The 20,008-nt window shown below is 38.1% G+C and overlaps 1 protein-coding gene across 5 annotated transcripts in view; it reads left to right on the top strand.

The window, feature by feature from the left end:
* Gapvd1 (GTPase activating protein and VPS9 domains 1) overlaps positions 1-20,008 on the top strand; it is a 674,762-nt gene that overhangs the window by 235,483 nt on the left and 419,271 nt on the right. For all 5 annotated transcript variants that reach the window (XM_067138086.2, XM_067138089.2, XM_067138085.2 and 2 more), the window contains one exon: positions 8,983-9,137. In XM_067138086.2, coding sequence (XP_066994187.2) covers positions 8,983-9,137 — 155 coding nt within the window. The remainder of the gene's footprint in view (positions 1-8,982; positions 9,138-20,008) is intronic.

Genomic DNA, 20,008 nt, shown 5'->3' with positions numbered 1-20,008 from the left:
GGGTAGCATACTTGCCTCTTACCCGGAGGCCCTGGGTTCGATTCTTGGCCAGGTCAGGGATTTTTACCTGGACCTGAGGGCTGGTTTGAGGTCCACTCAGCCTACATGATCAGAATTGAGGAGGTATCTGACGGTGAGATAGCGGCCCCGATCTAGAAAGCCAAGAATAATGGTCGAGAGGATTTGTCATGGTGACCACACAACACCTCGTAATCTGCAGGCCTTCAGGCTCGGCAGCGGTCGCTTGGTAGGCCAAGGCCCTTCAAGGGCTTGTAGTGCCATGGGGTTGGTTTGTTTGTTTGTTTGTTTGTTTGTTTGTTTGTTCGTTTGTTTGGTTTGTAATCCCATACTAGCACAGAAGTCCGGCAAACATTTCCCATTCTTGTTGGCAGATTTCCAATTCTCGCATTGACATTTTCCATTAGCACTATCCTATCCTTGCTGTTGACCTTGACAACAGTGTCACTCAGTGCTTTACAAAACTTCTCAATTTCATCCTCATCTGTTCCCACTCCCATTTGACAGGCGAGGGACTCCTTGGAAACAACTTGGCGAACGAAATGGAATTCGATGGGGAGCTATGAATATTAATGGGGCTTATGGAAGAAAGAAGGTAGAACTGGCTGAGTCAGCAAAGAGGATGCATCTGGATGTGCTAGGAGTAAGTGATATTCGGGTAAGGGGAGATAACGAGGAAGAGATAGGAGATTATAAAGTGTACTTGACGGGTGTTAGAAAGGGAAGGGCAGAGTCTTGGGTAGGGCTCTTTATCAGGAATACCATTGCACGCAACATAGTTTCTGTTAGGGACATAAATGAACAAATGATGTGGGTAGATTTATCAGTTGGAGGAATTAGGATAAGAATTGTGACCGTGTATTCACCATGTGAGGGTGCAGATGAGGATGAAGTTGACAAGTTTTATGAAGCATTGAGTGACGTCGTGGTCAGAGTCAACAGCAAGGATAGAATAGTGCCAATGGGCGATTTCAATGCGAGAGTTGGGAATAGAACTGAAGGATACGAAAGGGTGATTGGTAAATGTGGGGAAGATATGGAAGCTAATGGGAATGGGAAGCGTTTGCTGGACTTCTGTGCTAGTATGGGTTTAGCAGTTTCGAATACATTCTTCAAGCATAAGGCTATTCACCACTACACATGGGAGGCTAGGGGTACCAGATCCATAATAGACTATATCTTAACAGACTTTGAATTCAGGAAATCTGTTAGGAATATACGAGTTTTCCGCGGATTTTTCGATGATACAGACCACTATCTGATCTGTAGTGAACTAAGTATCTCTCAGCCAAGGGTAGAGAAATTGAAATCTGTCTGCAAATGAATAAGGGTCGAAAATCACCAGGACGAGGAAATTAGACAGAAGTACATGGATATGATTAGTGAGAAGTTTCGAACAGTAGACAGTAAGCAGGTTCAGGATATAGAAGGTGAATGGTTGGCATACAGGGATGCCTAGGAACAACTGTGTATAAAGATGGGAAAAGGCGAACATCTTGGTGGAATGATGAAGTGAGAGCAGCCTGTAAACATAAAAAGAAGGCTTATCAAAAATGGCTCCAAACAAGGGCCGAGGCAGACAGGGATTTGTATGTAGATGAAAGAAACAGAGCGAAACAAATAGTTGTTGAATCCAAAAAGAAGTGGTGGGAAGATTTTGGCAATAACCTGGAAAGGCTAGGTCAAGCAGCAGGGAAACCTTTCTGGACAGTAATAAAGAATCTTAGGAAGGGAGGGAAAAAGGAAATGAACAGTGTTTTGAGTAATTCAGGTGAACTCATAATAGATCAGAGGCAATCACTGGAGAGGTGGAGGGAATATTTTGAACATCTTCTCAGTGAAAAAGGAAATCATCCTGATGGTGCTGCAAACAGCCAAGCTCATGGGGAGGAGGAAAATGATGTTGGTGAAATTATGCTTGAGGAAGTGGAAAGGATGGTAAATAAACTCCATTGTCATAAGGCAGCAGGAATAGATGAAATTAGACCTGAAATGGTGAAGTATAGTGGGAAGGCAGGGATGAAATGGCTTCATAGAGTAGTAACATTAGCATGGAGTGTTGGTAAGGTACCTTCAGATTGGACAAAATCAGTAATTGTACCTATCTATAAGCAAGGGAACAGGAAGGATTGCAACAACTGTCGAGGTATCTCATTGAATAGTATACCAGGCAAAGTATTCACTGGCGTCTTGGAAGGGAGGGTGCGATCAGTCGTTGAGAGGAAGTTGGATGAAAACCAGTGTGGTTTCAGACCACAGAGAGGCTGTCAGGATCAGATTTTCAGTATGCGCCAGGTAATTGAGAAATGCTACAAGAGGAAGAGGCAGTTGTGTTTGTTTCGTAGATCTAGAGAAAGCATATGACAGGGTACCGAGGGAAAAGATGTTCACTATACTGGGGGACTATGGAATTAAAGGTAGATTATTAAAATCAATCAAAGGCATTTATGTAGAAAATTGGGCTTCAGTGAGAATTGATGGTAGAATGAGTTCCTGGTTCAGGGTACTTACAGGGGTTAGACAAGGCTGTAATCTTTCACCTTTGCTGTTCGTAGTTTACATGGATCATCTGCTGAAAGGCATAAAATGGCGGGGAGGGATTCAGTTAGGTGGAAATGTAGTAAGCAGTTTGGCCTATGCTGACGACTTGGTCTTAATGGCAGACTGTGCCGAAAGCCTGCAGTCTAATATCTTGGAACTTGAAAATAGGTGCAATGAGTATGGTATGAAAATTAGCCTCTCGAAGACTAAATTGATGTCAATAGGTAAGAAATTCAGCAGAATTGAATATCAGATTGGTGATACAAAGCTAGAACAGGTCGATAATTTCAAGTATTTAGGTTGTGTGTTCTCCCAGGATGGTAATATTTTAAGTGAGATTGAATCAAGGTGTAGTAAAGCTAATGCAGTGAGCTCGCAGCTGCGATCAACAGTATTCTGTAAGAAGGAAGTCAGCTCCCGGACGAAACTATCTTTACATCGGTCTGTTTTCAGACCAACTTTGCTTTACGGGAGCGAAAGCTGGGTGGACTCAGGATATCTTATTCATAAGTTACAAGTAACAGACATGAAAGTTGCGAGATGATTGCTGGTACAAACAGGTGGGAAGAATGGCAGGAGGGTACTCGTAATGAGGAGATAAAGGCTAATTTAGGAATGAACGCGATGGATGAAGCTGTACGCATAAACCGGCTTCAGTGGTAGGGTCATGTGAGGCGAATGGAGGAGGATAGGTTACCTAGGAGAATAATGGACTCTGCTATGTAGGGTAAGGGAAGTAGAGGGAGACCAAGACGATGATTAGACTCGGTTTCTAACGATTTAAAGATAAGAGGTACAGAACTAAATGAGGCCACAACACTAGTTGCAAATCGAGGATTGTGGCGATGTTTAGTAAATTCACAGAGGCTTGCAGACTGAACACTGAAAGGCATAACAGTCTATAATGATAATGTATGTATGTATTGCACCCGTCCACCTCCCGAGTCCCAGACTAGCATTTATCTCAGGGGTGTCGGTTCATTATTTTAAGTCCACGAATATATAAATATAGAGGCATAATAGAACACGGGAATGAACGGAGCAATTAAAATTAAAATGGGAAAAGCTCGATTGTAAACTTGAATTTAAGGACTCCATGATAGGACTAGGAAGTGACTGTTAACTTTGAAAAGGGTCTCATCTAACTACAATAAAAAGATTATGAGAATGGTTTCCTTTGAATTAATTGCCAGAAGGAGCAGTTTATTACGCCATCCGACGTACAAAACTTTGATACATTTGGCAATGATATTAAATTTCCACACAGGTTGCATAAATAAATCACTTGCCATACCGCAAGTGGTATCAATATGTTGCTGGGTTGCTTCTGGAAAAAATTACAATTGGAGTATAACTTATGGGTCGATTCCATTTGAATCGAACCGTTGTTCAAGGATATAGCTTCCTTCTGACGGGAGCCCGAGCATAACTCATGTTACGGTCGGCTTCTCGATTTAACTAAGATGACGTACCCCGGCTATATACATTTTTCCGAGACCGGTCCTCGGACTGGGTAATGTTTCTCGTGAATTGCGAAAAATGGATTACACGGACAGTTCCTATCTTACGATGTCCAGCTGATGCCATACCACTGAATTAGCATTTATATTTTATTTACACATGATCTGAAATGTTACAAAGTAGCCTCAGTAGACTACTGCCACAGATGAGATAACGAGAAGCGGTGGGAAATACCGTGCCGAAGACCTCCCCTCGCATCGCAAGCGAAGTAAACAAACACTCTAAGTATTACTGTAACTCGTCCCGCGCGGAAACCGAACGATAACAAGGTAACAAATGACTATAATATTTATGATTCTTATTATTCAAACATACGAGTAGAGGGATGTTGTCACCAATTAATTAATTCCCTATCGTCAGAATATTCATTCATCCCCGAAATTATCATCCTTGAAATTATTATTATTATTATTATTATTATTCTCAACGGTTCCTGGCACTGTCACGTTTGATTAATATCGTCATTATTAGGCGGGACGCAAACACTAATGGTTATTACTGTTATTATTATTATATCCCTCTTGTGATTATTATTATTATTATTATTATTATTATTATTATTATTATTATTATTATTATTATTATTACTCAACGGTTCCTGGCACTGTCACGTTTGATTAATATCGTCATTATTATGCGGGATGCAAACACAAATGGTTATTACCGTTATTATTATTAGTATATCCCTCTTGTGGTTATTATTATTAGTAATGAATAGGTGACTCCAGATTTTATTATTATTGTTAATGTCACTCAAGATGTTATTATTATTAATAATGTCACTCAAGATTATTATTATTATTATTAATGAACCGGTCACTTCCGCCAAAAATGCATTAGGATATCGGTCGCAGTTACAATTATTTCACTGATCAACCAACGACAACATTACTGTTATTATTATGACAATTATTATTAATCTGACCGCGACGATTTGACATCGTCCTAACATTGTTACTATTATTATCGGTTGCATATTCTCATTTAGATTCCCATTTAACATCTTTCTCAACGCTCATTTAATTAAGGCGGTCCAATCCTTTATCTGCAATATTTATTATTATTATTATTATTATTATTATCACGGCATCATGATTGTCATCACTCGTCATTACAATGATTACAATATACGATCATTTATGTGGAATCTGAACTCTCATTATCCTTAGATCCGTAGTATCTCGACGAATAGCGGTGCAGTCTATTTATTTCGTACATGCTGTCACGGGTTCGAATTCTACCCGCTACGTAACTCAGTATTTCTCTGTGACACTGCCCATACATTTTACACTCATTTCAATATCCTAAGTGTCTCTCATACGGAATTTATATCCCTTTCTATCTCAGTATTCCTTGATTCATTTATTTCTCACAGAACTGACTTATTTATTCACTTCTGACATCGTACGACCTTTTATTATCTGACTGTAGATTCTTTAACATTTTTCTATCTCATTTTGATCTACGCCTTAGCTCGTTCTCCACAAATAATCGTAACATCTTGAAATTATATTTACCAAAATTTGACAATCATGGTTTCGTAATATTAGTTCTACGTGTTCCGGCTACTGAATTGCAAATTTAAGACACGACATTTGGACCGTAATTTAAACCACACGTTCATTAACATGTACGGATTATTAGCACCGATCTACATTTCAATATTATTAATTTATCAAGTTAAATTACCACACACTTTAATTCCGAATTAAAAACGACATCCCGTCATTAAATGATTTCCGACAAACTCAACACCTTATCACTTAAATTTTATTATTACGCACGGCTCACTAAAATTCCAATACCTGGCGAGTTGGCCGTGCGCGTAGAGGCGCGCGGCTGTGAGCTTGCATCCGGGAGATAGTAGGTTCGAATCCCACTATCGGCAGCCCTGAAAATGGTTTTCCGTGGTTTCCCATTTTCACACCAGGCAAATGCTGGGGCTGTGCCTTAATTAAGGCCACGGCCGCTTCCTTCCAACTCCTAGGCCTTTCCTATCCCATCATCGCCATAAGACCTATCTGTGTCGGCACGACGTAAAGCCCCTAGCAAAAACAAAAACAAAAAAAATTCCAATATCTCATGTATTATTATTATTATTGTTATTATTATTATTATTATTATTATTATTATTATTATTATTATTATTATTATTAATATCGCTTCTCACAAATTTAACAACTTCACTTTGAAAATATGAACACACTAATCAACAACAAAACCCCACTGGCATGACAAGGCTGGACTTTCCGTCAATGTCATTACATAACTCGTTAAAATGACAAACAGAAAAACACATATCGGGTCTATTTGACTATGATAACAAAATCAAATGTAAAAAAAAAAAAAATTATTCTTGACTACAAAGAAATATGAATGCATGCATGACTTAACGTACTACCCTATATCTACAAAATTTACATCTACAACAAACTGAATACATAAAAAGACCCGATTATTTACATTGTTATTATTTAATACTGTCCGTGCTACAAATTTAGGATGGGGTCGTTAAGCGACTCATCTTGTTACAGAAGGTAACCAAGTCTAATCAAATTATTCCCATTTTTCCAATCACGCTAACATTTCCCAAATATTATCTACATTTTAGTACTCATCTTAGTTATTGGTAATCCATTGCAGCTTGGCAGATGAGAGGCTCCTTTCGGCCCCTATCCGCCGTATTACTCCTCCATTCTTGATGGCGTAGTTCCACAAATGATTTCCTGGCACATTACCATTTTTACACTAATACCGTAATTATCACAATACTTCACTATTGACAATGTTAACACTGAAAACTTTACTTTTATAAAACAAATTAATACCCTAGACCCAAAATTTTAATATTTTACACTGTTTTAAGCTTCGTCCAATTACCGCACTCATGGACATGGACACGTACGACGGTGTGTCGAATTTTACGCCCGTCGCGATTTATGTCGTCCGACGCGATACGCCTGTTCCATACGGCCCTCTTGAAGTGTTCACGATAGCGATTCGATCCTCCTTAGTACAGGCTATTATTCCCTCAAAGTACTGTTCGTCACACAGTATGTTATTTACGTACTTATTGCGGTGCAGTTTATATTACTCACTCTTACAATGCAATTAATTGACTTCACTATGATATTTATAACTGGCAAACACTGTCCTAAGTTAACTACTTCCAGTTCATGTTGCTTGAGCGCGATCACATTTTATAAGTACTGGCCATTAAATGTTGAGTTACTGTACGCCCGACGGATTTGAAGTCAGCTGCGAATGACGGTTCAGCTCCAGAGATTCATTTCAAGTGTGGTTGCGAGTATCCCTTGCGCCCATGTATATGGATGAAGCTTTCCCTCGCGGATTCATTGACGTCATACCCATGAGGGAGGGGGTGGATTTTTAATATCGGCACTTGCACTCCGAATTGGACGTTAAAATTTATATCAAATTAATCCGCTCCGCTAGCATATTTGCTGGATTAAATATGAACTCCTAACGATCATAGATTTAGGAGATACGGGTGGATTTAGCTCACATTTCGCGCCTTTGGAAGCGTCCCTTACAACGTGGTTTTCGTCCAGCCAATGACATTCAAGCTGTCTGGTTTCCAAGAAATCCAGCCTTCAATTTATTTAATTTGCCAATAATTATTGATTATTTTTCCATGCGTGACAGCTAATAAATTCATTACATTGCTCCGTGTACTCACAATAATTTATTACTGATTACTTTTGAAGTTACGAGAATATCTCATCCATCATCTCTTAAGATGGTATCCCTGAGTCTCCATCTAAATTTTTGTGATTGGCCTATAAGTGGTCACGTGATTTAAATTTCCACCTGCGATAACCTAGGCTAGCGAATGTCCTCGCAACCACTGTACTTTTCCATTCAACCTTTCCTGGAATTCATGACGTCGCGGAAGTTTCCGTCCGCCACAAATATCCCAGCGCACTACTCATGTTGCAAGCTTCCTTTGTGTCAAACTACCCCCTTCTCTTTCTGACCAAGACTTATTTGTGGACTTGTATTTTTCTGGTCGCCAACTAATGGGCTCCCCTGCTGTGAAGCAGCTAAATGTTGTTGTGTCGAGCTAATCCGTCAGGCTCCAGTCTGTCGTGTTCCTTAGCTCATATTTCAACACTACACAGATGAAATATTTTCAGCTACACTTCTGTATTTCAATAAATGTACTATTTCCCTTCATAAATCAAATCATGATTGACTTTGGGCCTAAGTCACTCGGTTTCAGTATGTATGTATGTTGCTTAAAATATTCTGAGCCGGCTGGTTGAAAACTTCTGTGAAGTGATGATCTTTCCTCTGATGGGTTAGAAACCACCGGTGGATTGTATTGTCGTAGGCGCCTGAACACAAGGAGGGCCATTAGTCAGAATATGTCCGAGGTGCCCACTGTCATTCCATAGCAGCTGGTATCCCGACTCTCAGGACCACTTGCTAGGCCTCTCAGCCATTGCCCACAGTTCACAAACTAGGGCGTGACTAGTAAGCCACACCGTGAACCATTTTCATTGTATTCATTTTTCTTTCTTATTTTTGTTGTCTCTTGGTGGTGCTTTAAATTTTTGGGCACATACAGATATTTATTTTGGTATCTGTATGCAAGAGTGAATTGCATATCTTATGTACTTTCTTCAGCCTACATATTTCATAATAGTATTTTAAATTTATTTTACTGAAATAAAATTGATTTGTATTATGTAAGATATTTTTTGTTTTGTTATTGTCTCTGTGAAGAACTTGTGTTAAAGATATGAAATGTGTAAATACATTTTATCTGAAGTAGTACTGTCAAAAATAACTGGAATTTTTGTGCGGACTTACTTTTAATCTTGTTGCTTGGTATTGCTTCATGGATAATGTTCAGTTTGTACTCTTTATCAACTTTAGTTGCAAAAACTAGGACTTCGTCTTCACCTGGAAGAGAAGCATCGGATGATGGCGGTCTGGATGATGAGGTCTTGGAACATTCCAATCAGGATGTATTGGTGATTCCGTTTAACCCTGCAGTTGGAGAAAATGTAGGCCTTAGTTCAGAACAAAAGGTATGTCATTACTTCATATTTATCATTTCAGTTGATGACAAGTCTGTACTATTGACATAAAAAATGATTTTGATTTCTTACTAGCTGTAGCATTGAAATTTAATTATACTTGGGTTATTGATAGTTAGTTACTTATATCTGAATATATGGTCTCAAAATTGTGACCATAACCAGAAAATGAATTATTTCAGATGGATCCACAATTTTCTTTATGATTAAAAGATTATGTTACAAGCATGCTTACTTTCATACAATCTTCAGACAGCTGCTTTTTCTTTTTCTTGCCGGGCTGAGTGACTCAGACGGTTGAGGCGCTGGCCTTTTAACCCTAACTTGGCAGGTTCGATCCTGGCTCAGTCCGGTGGTATTTGAAGGTGCTCAAATACGACAGCCCCGTGTCGGTAGATTTACTGGCACGTAAAAGAACTCCTGCGGGACTAAATTCCGGCACCTCGGCGTCTCCGAAGACCATAAAAAGTAGTTAGCGGGACGTAAAACAAATAACATTATTATTATTATTTCTTTTTCTTTTTAAGATAACCGTATAATACAGTGATGTAACCTGATTAGCTGAAACATTCAAATTGTAGTTTTTTGTTGTGAAATGGTGAATTGTTTGATGTATTTTCTTCCAATGCAATCTGTTTGTTACATATAAGCAACTCTGCAGTAAATGAGAGCTATCAAGGCAATTTTCGCTATATCTGGTTCTACGGCTGACTTGTCAGCATCTTGGCCTTTGGCCCTCAGGGCTCCAGGCTCGATTTCTGACCAGGTCAAGGGTTTTCAGTCTTAAATTAGTAATTCCCTTGGCTCAGGAATTTTGTCTTTATTCTGTTCCCTACATTCCTGCAATTCACATACAACATACAACATTATCCTCCACCACAAAAACACTTAGTTTATTGTTTGCATGTTTCCAATATATGGCAAGCACCATCCATCCTCACCAGAGTGTCTTCCTTACTAGTATACCATTCCCGCGTCCAGAATAGGTTGATAAACTTAACCATGATAGGTTAATTTGGTTGTTCGATCCATATTGACTTGTCTGAATCTTTTACAGTACTATTTAAAATAGTTTTACTTGAATCCGCCTTGTCGATACACCTTATAATGGAAGAAAACTTCTTCTTGTTTCGTATAGGCCAGCTAAGGACCACGACATTCAACTATTGCATTTTGGAATGGGCTTTGATGTTTGCCCAGTAGTTGCGCATCCTCAGGCTGTGTTGCTCCTTCCTCTCCTTTGTCCAAAGGGCGCCAGTCTTCTTTGTTGATAATCTGTCCTGGAACTTCTTATGTTTAAGCATCTTCCTGAGTGCTGTACGATCCTTTAAGATTCCTTCTGTTATTCCCAGTTCCTGTAGATCTTTATTCACTTCCATCAACCATGGTGACTTGGTCTTCCTATTTTGCCAGTAGCTGAGAATCCGGTTGGTCAACCTGGTAGGATGCATCCTGTAGACGTGCCCATAGAATGCTAGGCGTCTCTTCCTTGCTACATTCGTTATTCTTTCACAGTACTTGTAGAGCTCTTGGTTAGGCCGTCTTTTATAACTGTCCCCTTCCTTGACTGGCCCCAGTATCTTCCTCATTATCTTTCTTTCCTGGATTTCAAGTTTTTCCATGAGTCCCTTCCTGTTGAATGTTAGACATTCTGAAGCATATAAGGCTTCAGGGCGGATGACTGTCTGGTAGTGCTTCATCTTAGTATTACGAGAGACACTTTTTATTATACGTATTCTTGGTCAGTTGGTAGGCCATTTCAAGCCTGTTAACTCGAGTTGACAAAGCTGTTCCTTCAGAGAGATTGGATTCCAACCATTCTCCCAAGTACTTAAACCTATTGGTTTTCCTGATCTCTCCCTGTTCCAGATGCAACGTACAAGGAGATTCACCGATGTTCGTGATGAATTGTGTTTTTTCGAGAGACACATGTAGCCCAACCTTTGCTGCTTGTTGTCTGAGAACATTTAGTTGTTTCACTGAAGTTTCTATTGAATTAGATACCAGGGCCAGATCATCGGCATACGCCAGACAGTCAACATTGAGCTCATTGCGCTTATGTCCCAAATAAATGCCACTTGGAATCTCCATTCTAGCTAACTCCTTTCGCCACTCTCTTATTACTTTCTCCAAGGCACAGTTAAAGAGGAGAGGGGACAGACCATCTCCCTGTCTCACTCCTGATTTAATTTCAAAACTTTCTGATATGACTCCTCTGAACTTTACTCGTGACCTGGTGTTGCTTAAAGTCTGTTTGATTAGGTTATGGGTCTTCTCATCAAGTCCTAATTCCTGCAAAAAGGAAGAAAACTATTTATTTTACCATACATGTTTCGGGAAGTCAGCCATTCCCTTCATCAGTGGTCAGTTCAAAAAATAAAGCAATATAACACTATCTTTTGTTTTTACAATTTAAAGAAGTTTTGTGTCCTAATTCACCATATCAGTGAATAAAGAAAACTAATGAAATATTATGAAAATGATCAATATATAAAATTTTGTTGAACTGAATGAGAATACATATATAAATTTAAGATCTTAAAGTTTTTCTTCTTTTTATTTGGCAATGGGAGAACATATGGTTGAAAAGAATCATAAATTTACAGACATTTCTAATGACATGGAATTAATACATTCGGCCAAAAAGGGAAAATTAATGACTGTTTTGGAAAGTTTAGAAATTTATCTTGACCGGGCGAGTTGGCCGTGCGCGTAGAGGCGCGCGGCGGTGAGCTTGCATCCGGGAGATAGTAGGTTCGAATCCCACTATCGGCAGCCCTGAAGATGGTTTTCCGTGGTTTCCCATTTTCACACCAGGCAAATGCTGGGGCTGTACCTTAATTAAGGCCACGGCCGCTTCCTTCCAACTCCTAGGCCTTTCCTATCCCATCGTCGCCATAAGACCTATCTGTGTCGGTGCGACGTAAAGCCCCTAGCAAAAAAAAAAAAAAAATCTTGCACAAAATAATAATTTTGAATCGAGTTTAAATGGGAGAAGTGCAGAAGATAACCCACTGTATAGGCTAGCATATGATTATTTAAAGAAAAAGAGAAAATGGAAAATTATTAGTTTCTCCATCGACAACACAAATCTGCTTCTATTTAAATTAAATTATTGCATTAACCATTATCATATTTGACACTAATTCATTTTTGAAAGCAAATCATCATTATATGTATAACAAGTTAAAAATATTCTCAGATATGCCCAAATAAATAAATGGTCTAATGTGCGAGTTATTCTAAGTATTTTGCCCTACTCTGTTATATTTATTATACAGTATGGTATGGTAATAATAATAATAATAATAATAATAATAATAATAATAATAATAATAATAATACTTTATTAATGGTAATACCATTTTACATAACAGTAGAGTAGAAGAATAAACAAAACAAAACACACTAAAAAGAAAGTTCAATGAGTATAAGTAGTGTTGCTACTCCAACCACTACTCTTATACCTTCATCTCCTTCACACAATATACATAACATTTGTTTGAGCGCCAGTTGCTTTTTAAATAAAAACAACAAAATTTGGTAGAACATACCTCCTATATCAATTATTTCAAGGCGTGAGGTGATAAACTCACATATCTGGCAATATACAGGGATATGGATCAGGACAATATTAAATTACTGTTGCATTTCCACAATTGAGGATTGTACATGGAACTGGAATCACTTATTATAATTAAAATAAAACTGAGTTTATGACTATAATTTACGTCACAATGAACAAGCATTGACGTCTTTTAATTTAACAAAACATATATATAGTGAGAATTGCGGTAATATTAAAAAGAAAATTTAATCTAAACAAAAAAAGCTATTGGCATGAACTTGAAGTGAGATGTGATATCGCCGCTGATTACATTCTTCTTCATGTTATGAATGCATAACATGTCTGATGCTTTAATTACCTGATGTCTGCATACACTGCTGTTGAACTTGAAATTCTTGGTAAAACCTATGAGCTGAAGTCGGGAGCCGTCTGCTGTTATCTTCTTATATAACAAGGAGTTGGCCTACATACCATGTACGGGTGTAGGGAGCTCCAATGTAATTACGTCCACTCAATATATATTATTGAAACGTCTTGTGAAGTCCATCCTCACAAGATGATGACGTTTCTTTATCAGCATAGTACCCGTGTCTGCTCGGATACAACCACCACTTGTAGACCTCGATTATTACAAGACTTCTTCAAACACAATTCTTAGCTCTGACCATCACTCTAAGACCACTTCTTTCATTTGATACGGTACATCTGACTAATACATATAATCTGATACCTCTCACCACCGTTGCATCGACTTTATAACCTCGCGATGACGACTCATCTCCCTACTCTCTGTTCATCCCTTACACCTCAACATACAGTAGCTGGCGAATACTGACACTTGGTCGCAATCACGTGCCCACGCACTGATGTCATCAGTCATGTGTCGTATAAGCGTACCCAAGTGGATTACAGTTGACTATGATGCATGAGTCACCGGAAAACCTACTTGCACATAACATTCTTAGTTAAACATAGCCTCGATTGCAAAATACTCTGCCAACACATTTAGCTAGAGTTACAAGCCACAGAATGACTGTATCAAACCAACAAATCTCACTTACTAATATACAGCATAATTACAAACATATTCACTTAACCTATGATCAAATACAATAATATGCGTGATACCTAATTATTACAGTCTAAATGATGAGAAACAGAATATAGAATCTAATGAATCGGGTTAATAATAATAATAATAATAATAATAATAATAATAATAATAAATAAATAAATACTGAATGGAATCTGTAACCCTGTTGTACGGTTACAGTAGAAAAATATGTACAGATATTTACACAAGTTATATTACAAGTAATCACAGGAAAGTAATAGTAAATTCTGGAGATTATGCGATTTCTAAATTTTGACAATGAGCAGTTAAATATATCAATATCCACTTTGTTTAGAGATCTTGATATTAGTTCAATTGGCCCATTGAATGCGTAGCTAGTTCTATGCCAATTTGGAGACAATGTATTCTTGAACCTTGTGCGTCTGTCTGGTACATGTACGTTAATTTTTTCAAGGAGTTGTGGACAATTCACCAAGGAATGAAGCAATTAAAAAATGAAGTGTGTATCCAATAATCCACGGCGTTGTGACAGGATATGCAGATTTAAGGACTGTTGTAGGGATGTATAATCAACATTATCATATGAGAATCCTGCTCTAAATGAATATAAATGAAGAAATTTATGTTGTACTGAATCTAATCCATGGATAGAGGTCTGATGAGAAGGGTTCCAAACAGGTGTACAGTATTCTAGTATAGGGCGTACCATAGACACATACAGCAATCGATAGGTAGCTAAGTTTGAAAATTTTCTAGAATATCTAGTAATGCAACCCAATCTTTGAAATGCTTTCTTACAAATATTTTCAATATGTTCATTAAATGATAGGTTATAACTGAATAAAACACCAAGGTCATTAACTTGTGAAACAGGAGTTGGAATGTTATTACTAAATTTGTACTGAAATGATATTTTCTTCTTGTTTTTTAAAAACAATATTATTTTACTTTTCTCACGATTAAGTTTCAACCCATTTTGAATACAGTACTTTTCCAGATGAGTAAATCTTCTTGAAGTTTTAAACAAGCAAGTGGACAATTAATTTGCATAAATTTTTTTGCATCGTCAGCAAACAAAAGCAATTCAGAATTCTTAAGTATATTTTTAATGTCATTTATGTAGAGAGTAAAAAGTAAGAGCGCAAGGTGAGACCCTTGAGGAACTCCACTGGTAACAATAATAGGCGCAGAAAAATGATTCCTTATTTTAACAATCTGCAGGCGATTTTTAAGATACGATTCAAACCACAAGAGGAGAGGCCCATTAATTCCGTAGCCTGTTAGTTTTTGCAGCAAGATATCGTGGTCAACAGTGTCAAAAGCTTTTGAGAACTCTGTATAAATGCAGTCCACTTGGGAGTGGTTCTCTATTGCATCCAAGAGGAACTGATAGAATAAAAGAAGATTGCTACAGGTTGACCGTCCTGAAAAGAATCAATGTTGCTCATCAATGATGATGTTTCTAAAGAGAGGTGTGATTTTGTCAAGAATTATTGAGTCAAAAATCTTGGAAATACAAGAAGAAATTATAACTGGTCTATATTGTTTTATGTCAGTTTTATCACCATTTTTGAAAACTGGACTAACAAAATAATCCTTTCTTCCATTCCACTGGGAAAACGCCTTGGTTTAATGATAAGTTGAACAGATAAGAGTGCTTCACATAAAATAAATGAGCAGTACTTGAGCAGGTAAGTTGAAACACCATCAGGTCCTACAGTTTTCTTTAATTCCAGAGATATCAGTTTGTTGTAAATTTCTGCCTTACTAATGTTTATAACTGATAGATTGACAGAGAAAGGATAATCATATGACATACTACAACTATTCTGATAAGAAGAATAAACAGATTAAAAGTAGTTAGCAAAATTGACAGTATTTTCTCCAGTATCTGCTGTAACTTCATTAAGATGCATTGTTGAAGGAATATTATTACATGACCTTTTAGAACTTAGATATTGCCAGAATTTCCGTGGATTGGAAGTAATACTTCGTTCACAGTTGGAGACATACATTGTGTAGCAAGATTTAGATTCTCTTAATTTCGAGAAATGCTGATAATCACTATTGAGACCTGATATTTTGTACCGCTTGTGTGCTTTCTTCTTTTCAATAATCAGGGACTTCAATTTATGATTAAACCACTTTGGGAATTTGGGAGTCTTAAAATTCCATATAGGGATATAAAGTTCCATGCCATAATGTAGTACTGAATAGAGGGTTTCTACTGCTTTATCAATTGATACATTTTGAAACATCACCTTCCAGCTGAATTGTGACAGATAATAATTTAGTCCATTATAATCACCATTTAAAAAGTCAAAATAAAAACTATCAGCAGGCAAGGAATTGTATAGCTCATTTATAGGTAAAGAAATCTCTAATGCTAGGTGGTGTCTATCGAGGGGGATAATGCTTTCATTACTAGATTTTACTTCAATGGAACTGGGGTTACTGAAAACCAAATCAAGAAAGTGTTTCAGAAAATTTGGGATAGCATTAAACTGATTTAAAGAGAGATAAGAAAAAGTCTCTATAACTAAACTGGACTGTATAGTGTGGTTACCTACTGACGTAAGGCCAGAAGATGTTTCTGCATTTACTATCCAATTAAGATGTGGTAGATTGTAGTCAACCAACAATGAGCAATAAATGGTTGTCAAGATTTGACATAATTTTTTCAACAGCACTGCAATGTTCAAAATATTTTTGGACCGGACACTTGGGTGGATGTATACAGCACCAATGATTAATTTTGTGGTGTTAAAAGTCAGGAACACACACAACTGTTCAACTGTGTTAATGCACGGTATCAGAGTAGGTTTAAACCTCTTGCTAATACAGATCATTACACCCCCATGGGATGCCTTCATACTCGTTAAAGAAGACCTATCACATCTGAAAATTGAATACGTTTCGAGTCCGAGTTCCACATCACTAATTTCATCATTTAAGTTTGTTTCAGTTAATACCATGAAGTCATAGTCAGTTAAACATGAAGAAATTAATAATAATAATAATAATGTTATTTGTTTTACGTCCCACTAACTACCCTTTTACGGTTTTCGGAGACGCCGAGGTGCCGGAATTTAGTCCCGCAGGAGTTCTTTTACGTGCCAGTAAATCTACCGACACGAGGCTGACGTATTTGAGCACCTTCAAATACCACCGGACTGAGCCAGGTTCGAACCTGCCAAGTTGGGGTCAGAAGGCCAGCGCCTTAACCGTCTGAGCCACTCAGCCCGGCAAATGAAGAAATTATAAGTTCAGTTAGTTTGCTTCGAAGTCCATTTACATTTTGATAGTATCCTCTAAAGTGTTCAACTAATCTTTTTATTGATGTCTTTGGTACTTTCTTAGTATAGTGTATCTGATCTCTGTGAAATGATTCCCTATCTACATTGTGTATTGTATTCCTGATATTATACTTTCTAAATCATTTTCTGTATCACTTAAGTTTTTGCCATTAGGATTAGCATCCCCCCTCATTTTCTTAATTAGTTTCCCGAGAGCGTTCTACTAGATATTCTATTGAGAAGTTTACCAAACTTAAAGGTTTCTTTTCTGTTAAGGTGTAGCCCATCTTTTCTAAAATCACTACCTCTAAGCCAACTATTACCATCGACAAAAAGGACATCTCTATTACGGCATAATCAGTCAAGAGTGGAGTTTACAGCATCTATGTAGTGATAATCAACATCATGCCGATATAAAACGCCACTGAGACAAAGCTTTGCTGCTGTAAACCTCCTTTTTATCGCAGTAATAAGCTTATCAGTTTTGGCCATTATGTCACTAGGTGTTGAGAAATTATGAAGGTCATTTGTGCCAATATGAACTATCAGAGCTTCAGGATTTTCTTTAATACTGTCACTGTTTACATGTTCAGCAAGTTGACCCACTCGTATGCCTGGATAGCAGTACGCAGTTCCCTCTTCAACTTCGGGTCCAACATTTCTTATCATCGAGTCCCCCACTGTACGGGCTTGTTTATGTACCGGTCGCTGACGGAATTTTTTCTTTCTTTTCGACACTACAGCTGAGTCATGTTCTATGATTGCCTCATGATCATTACATTCTAACACTTGAAAACTGTTTTGTGTCACTAAATTACAATTTACAGAATCTTTAAATGCAACATGTTTCCGGTTAGGCCTAACATTCTTCGACTTAACCTCTTTAATAAAATCATTTTCGTTTTGCCTCTGCATTTCAACATTATTTAGTTTGAAGTTCTTCAATTCCAGCAGAGCATTTTCTAGATCCGTTGATAACATTTTAATTATTTCGTCTTTGGATGAGAGTTCAAGTTCCAGATCTGTTATTCTAAACCCCAAATGCGAGGAGTCCAAAGTGAGGTTATCAGAAACGAGATCGTCTACCGGATCCGACACTTCGCTACCAAACGTATTCTTAAATAAGCATTAAAACTGTTAAGACTAGCATTAGTTCCATGAATAGATCCATTGCACTTCATACACATGTTATTACCGAACATATCACCACTCGGAGAAAAAACTAAATCACTGTTTACCGCCATCTTGCAACTTTAATAATAATTCATAATAATTAATAATAATAATTATCCATGTTAACCTACATATGCCATCATTATTTTGGGAAAATGTGATTTCAAAGTAGAAGTATCAAGTTAAAATATCCAAGTGAGTAACAAATCAGTCTTAAAAGGATTCCTTTCGATGATCTTAATAATTCATAATAACATTTCATGTATGTATTACCACTTCACCATTAACATATGATATGGATTCTCGAACAATACATGTGAGAAATTGATACGAGTCACTCCAGGTAGAACAACAGAGGGAAGATGAGAACAGGGAACTGTTGCTGAGATGTGCGAAAGTAGGAGGAAGGGAAAAGGTAGGAAAGGGAAATGTAGGAGTAGAGGATAGGAAAAGACAGGTGGAACAGGGTCATGGGAGGGAGCTATCGTGAATGGTAAGGCTGACGAGGAGGGAAGGGGATCAAATGGGGGGGGGGGGGGGCAGGGTTGAGGCTCTGGTCATGGGGATTCCATCGTTAGACATGTGGGGAAAGTGCGTGGAGGAAAGGGAACCAGGGTAGAGTGTTATCCAGGAATTAGGTTGAGGCAGATGTTGAGGAATGTAGAATTATTTATTTAGCGTATGGCTTTACAGATACAACACACAATGATTTTGAAGAACAAACTATATATTTATATCCAGGTTATTTATATAGCTAACTGTCTCTGGAAGCGCATGAGCAAAGTCACTGATATCACCACTGTACTTTCTTTTTGGACATTCGCTGATAATGTGCAGGATGGTCTGCTTGGAGGCACCACAGTCGCAGTTAGGCATAGGAATTCTTTTCCACTTGTAGTGGAAATCAGCATAGTTACCATGGCCCGATCGTATCCTGTTAAGAGTAGACCAGGTTTTCCGAGGAAGCTCAAATCCAGGTGGCAAAGTTTGCTCAGGCCTAGTATCTTGTCTTCCCTGCCATGAGGAATGTAGAAGGGAAGGAGGAGGGGAAGGAGAAGGAGAAGGTGATAGTGTCTCATGTTGGTACCAACAACGTAAGGCAAGCAGGTATAAGTACCAACATAGTTGATGTGTGGGATCTGGTGAATGCAGCATGGGTGAAGTTTAAGGAAGTGGAGATTGTTATCAGTGGAGTACTGTGTAGGAGAGATACTGACTCGAGGGTGATTGGGGATTTAAATGAGACTATGGAGTGGGTATGTGGGGAAACTGGGAGTGAAATTTCTAGATCCTAATGGGTGGGTAGGAGAGTGGGATCTGTGCTCAGATGGCCTTCACTTAAACTGCAGTGGTACGTATAAGTTAGGAAATTTGTTTGGAAGTGTAATAGGGAGGTACATTCAGGGAAACGGGGTGGTCTAGGGAGCGGTGATAAGGGTACAGAGATCTGAAAGTCAAGGGTACAGATCTCTGCACATGGTTATGAGGGTGTTTAGGGGTTGTAGTAAGGATGTAAAGGAGAGGGCATATAAGTCTCTAGTAAGACCCCAACTAGAGTATGGTTCCAGTGTATGGGATCCTCACCAGGATTACTTGATTCAAGAAGTGGAAAAAATTCAAAGTAAAGCAGCTTGATTTGTTCTGGGTGATTTCCGACAAAAGAGTAGCATTACAAAAATGTTGGAAAGTTTGGGCTGGGAAGAATTGGGAGAAAGAAGACGAACTGCTCGACTAAGTGGTATGTTGATAT

The sequence above is a fragment of the Anabrus simplex genome, chromosome 1, assembly GCF_040414725.1.
Source record: "Anabrus simplex isolate iqAnaSimp1 chromosome 1, ASM4041472v1, whole genome shotgun sequence".
NCBI classification, from domain to species: Eukaryota; Metazoa; Arthropoda; class Insecta; order Orthoptera; family Tettigoniidae; genus Anabrus; species Anabrus simplex.
Note: the sequence above shows the minus strand (reverse complement) of the source record. Positions and strands in the feature narration are given on the sequence as shown.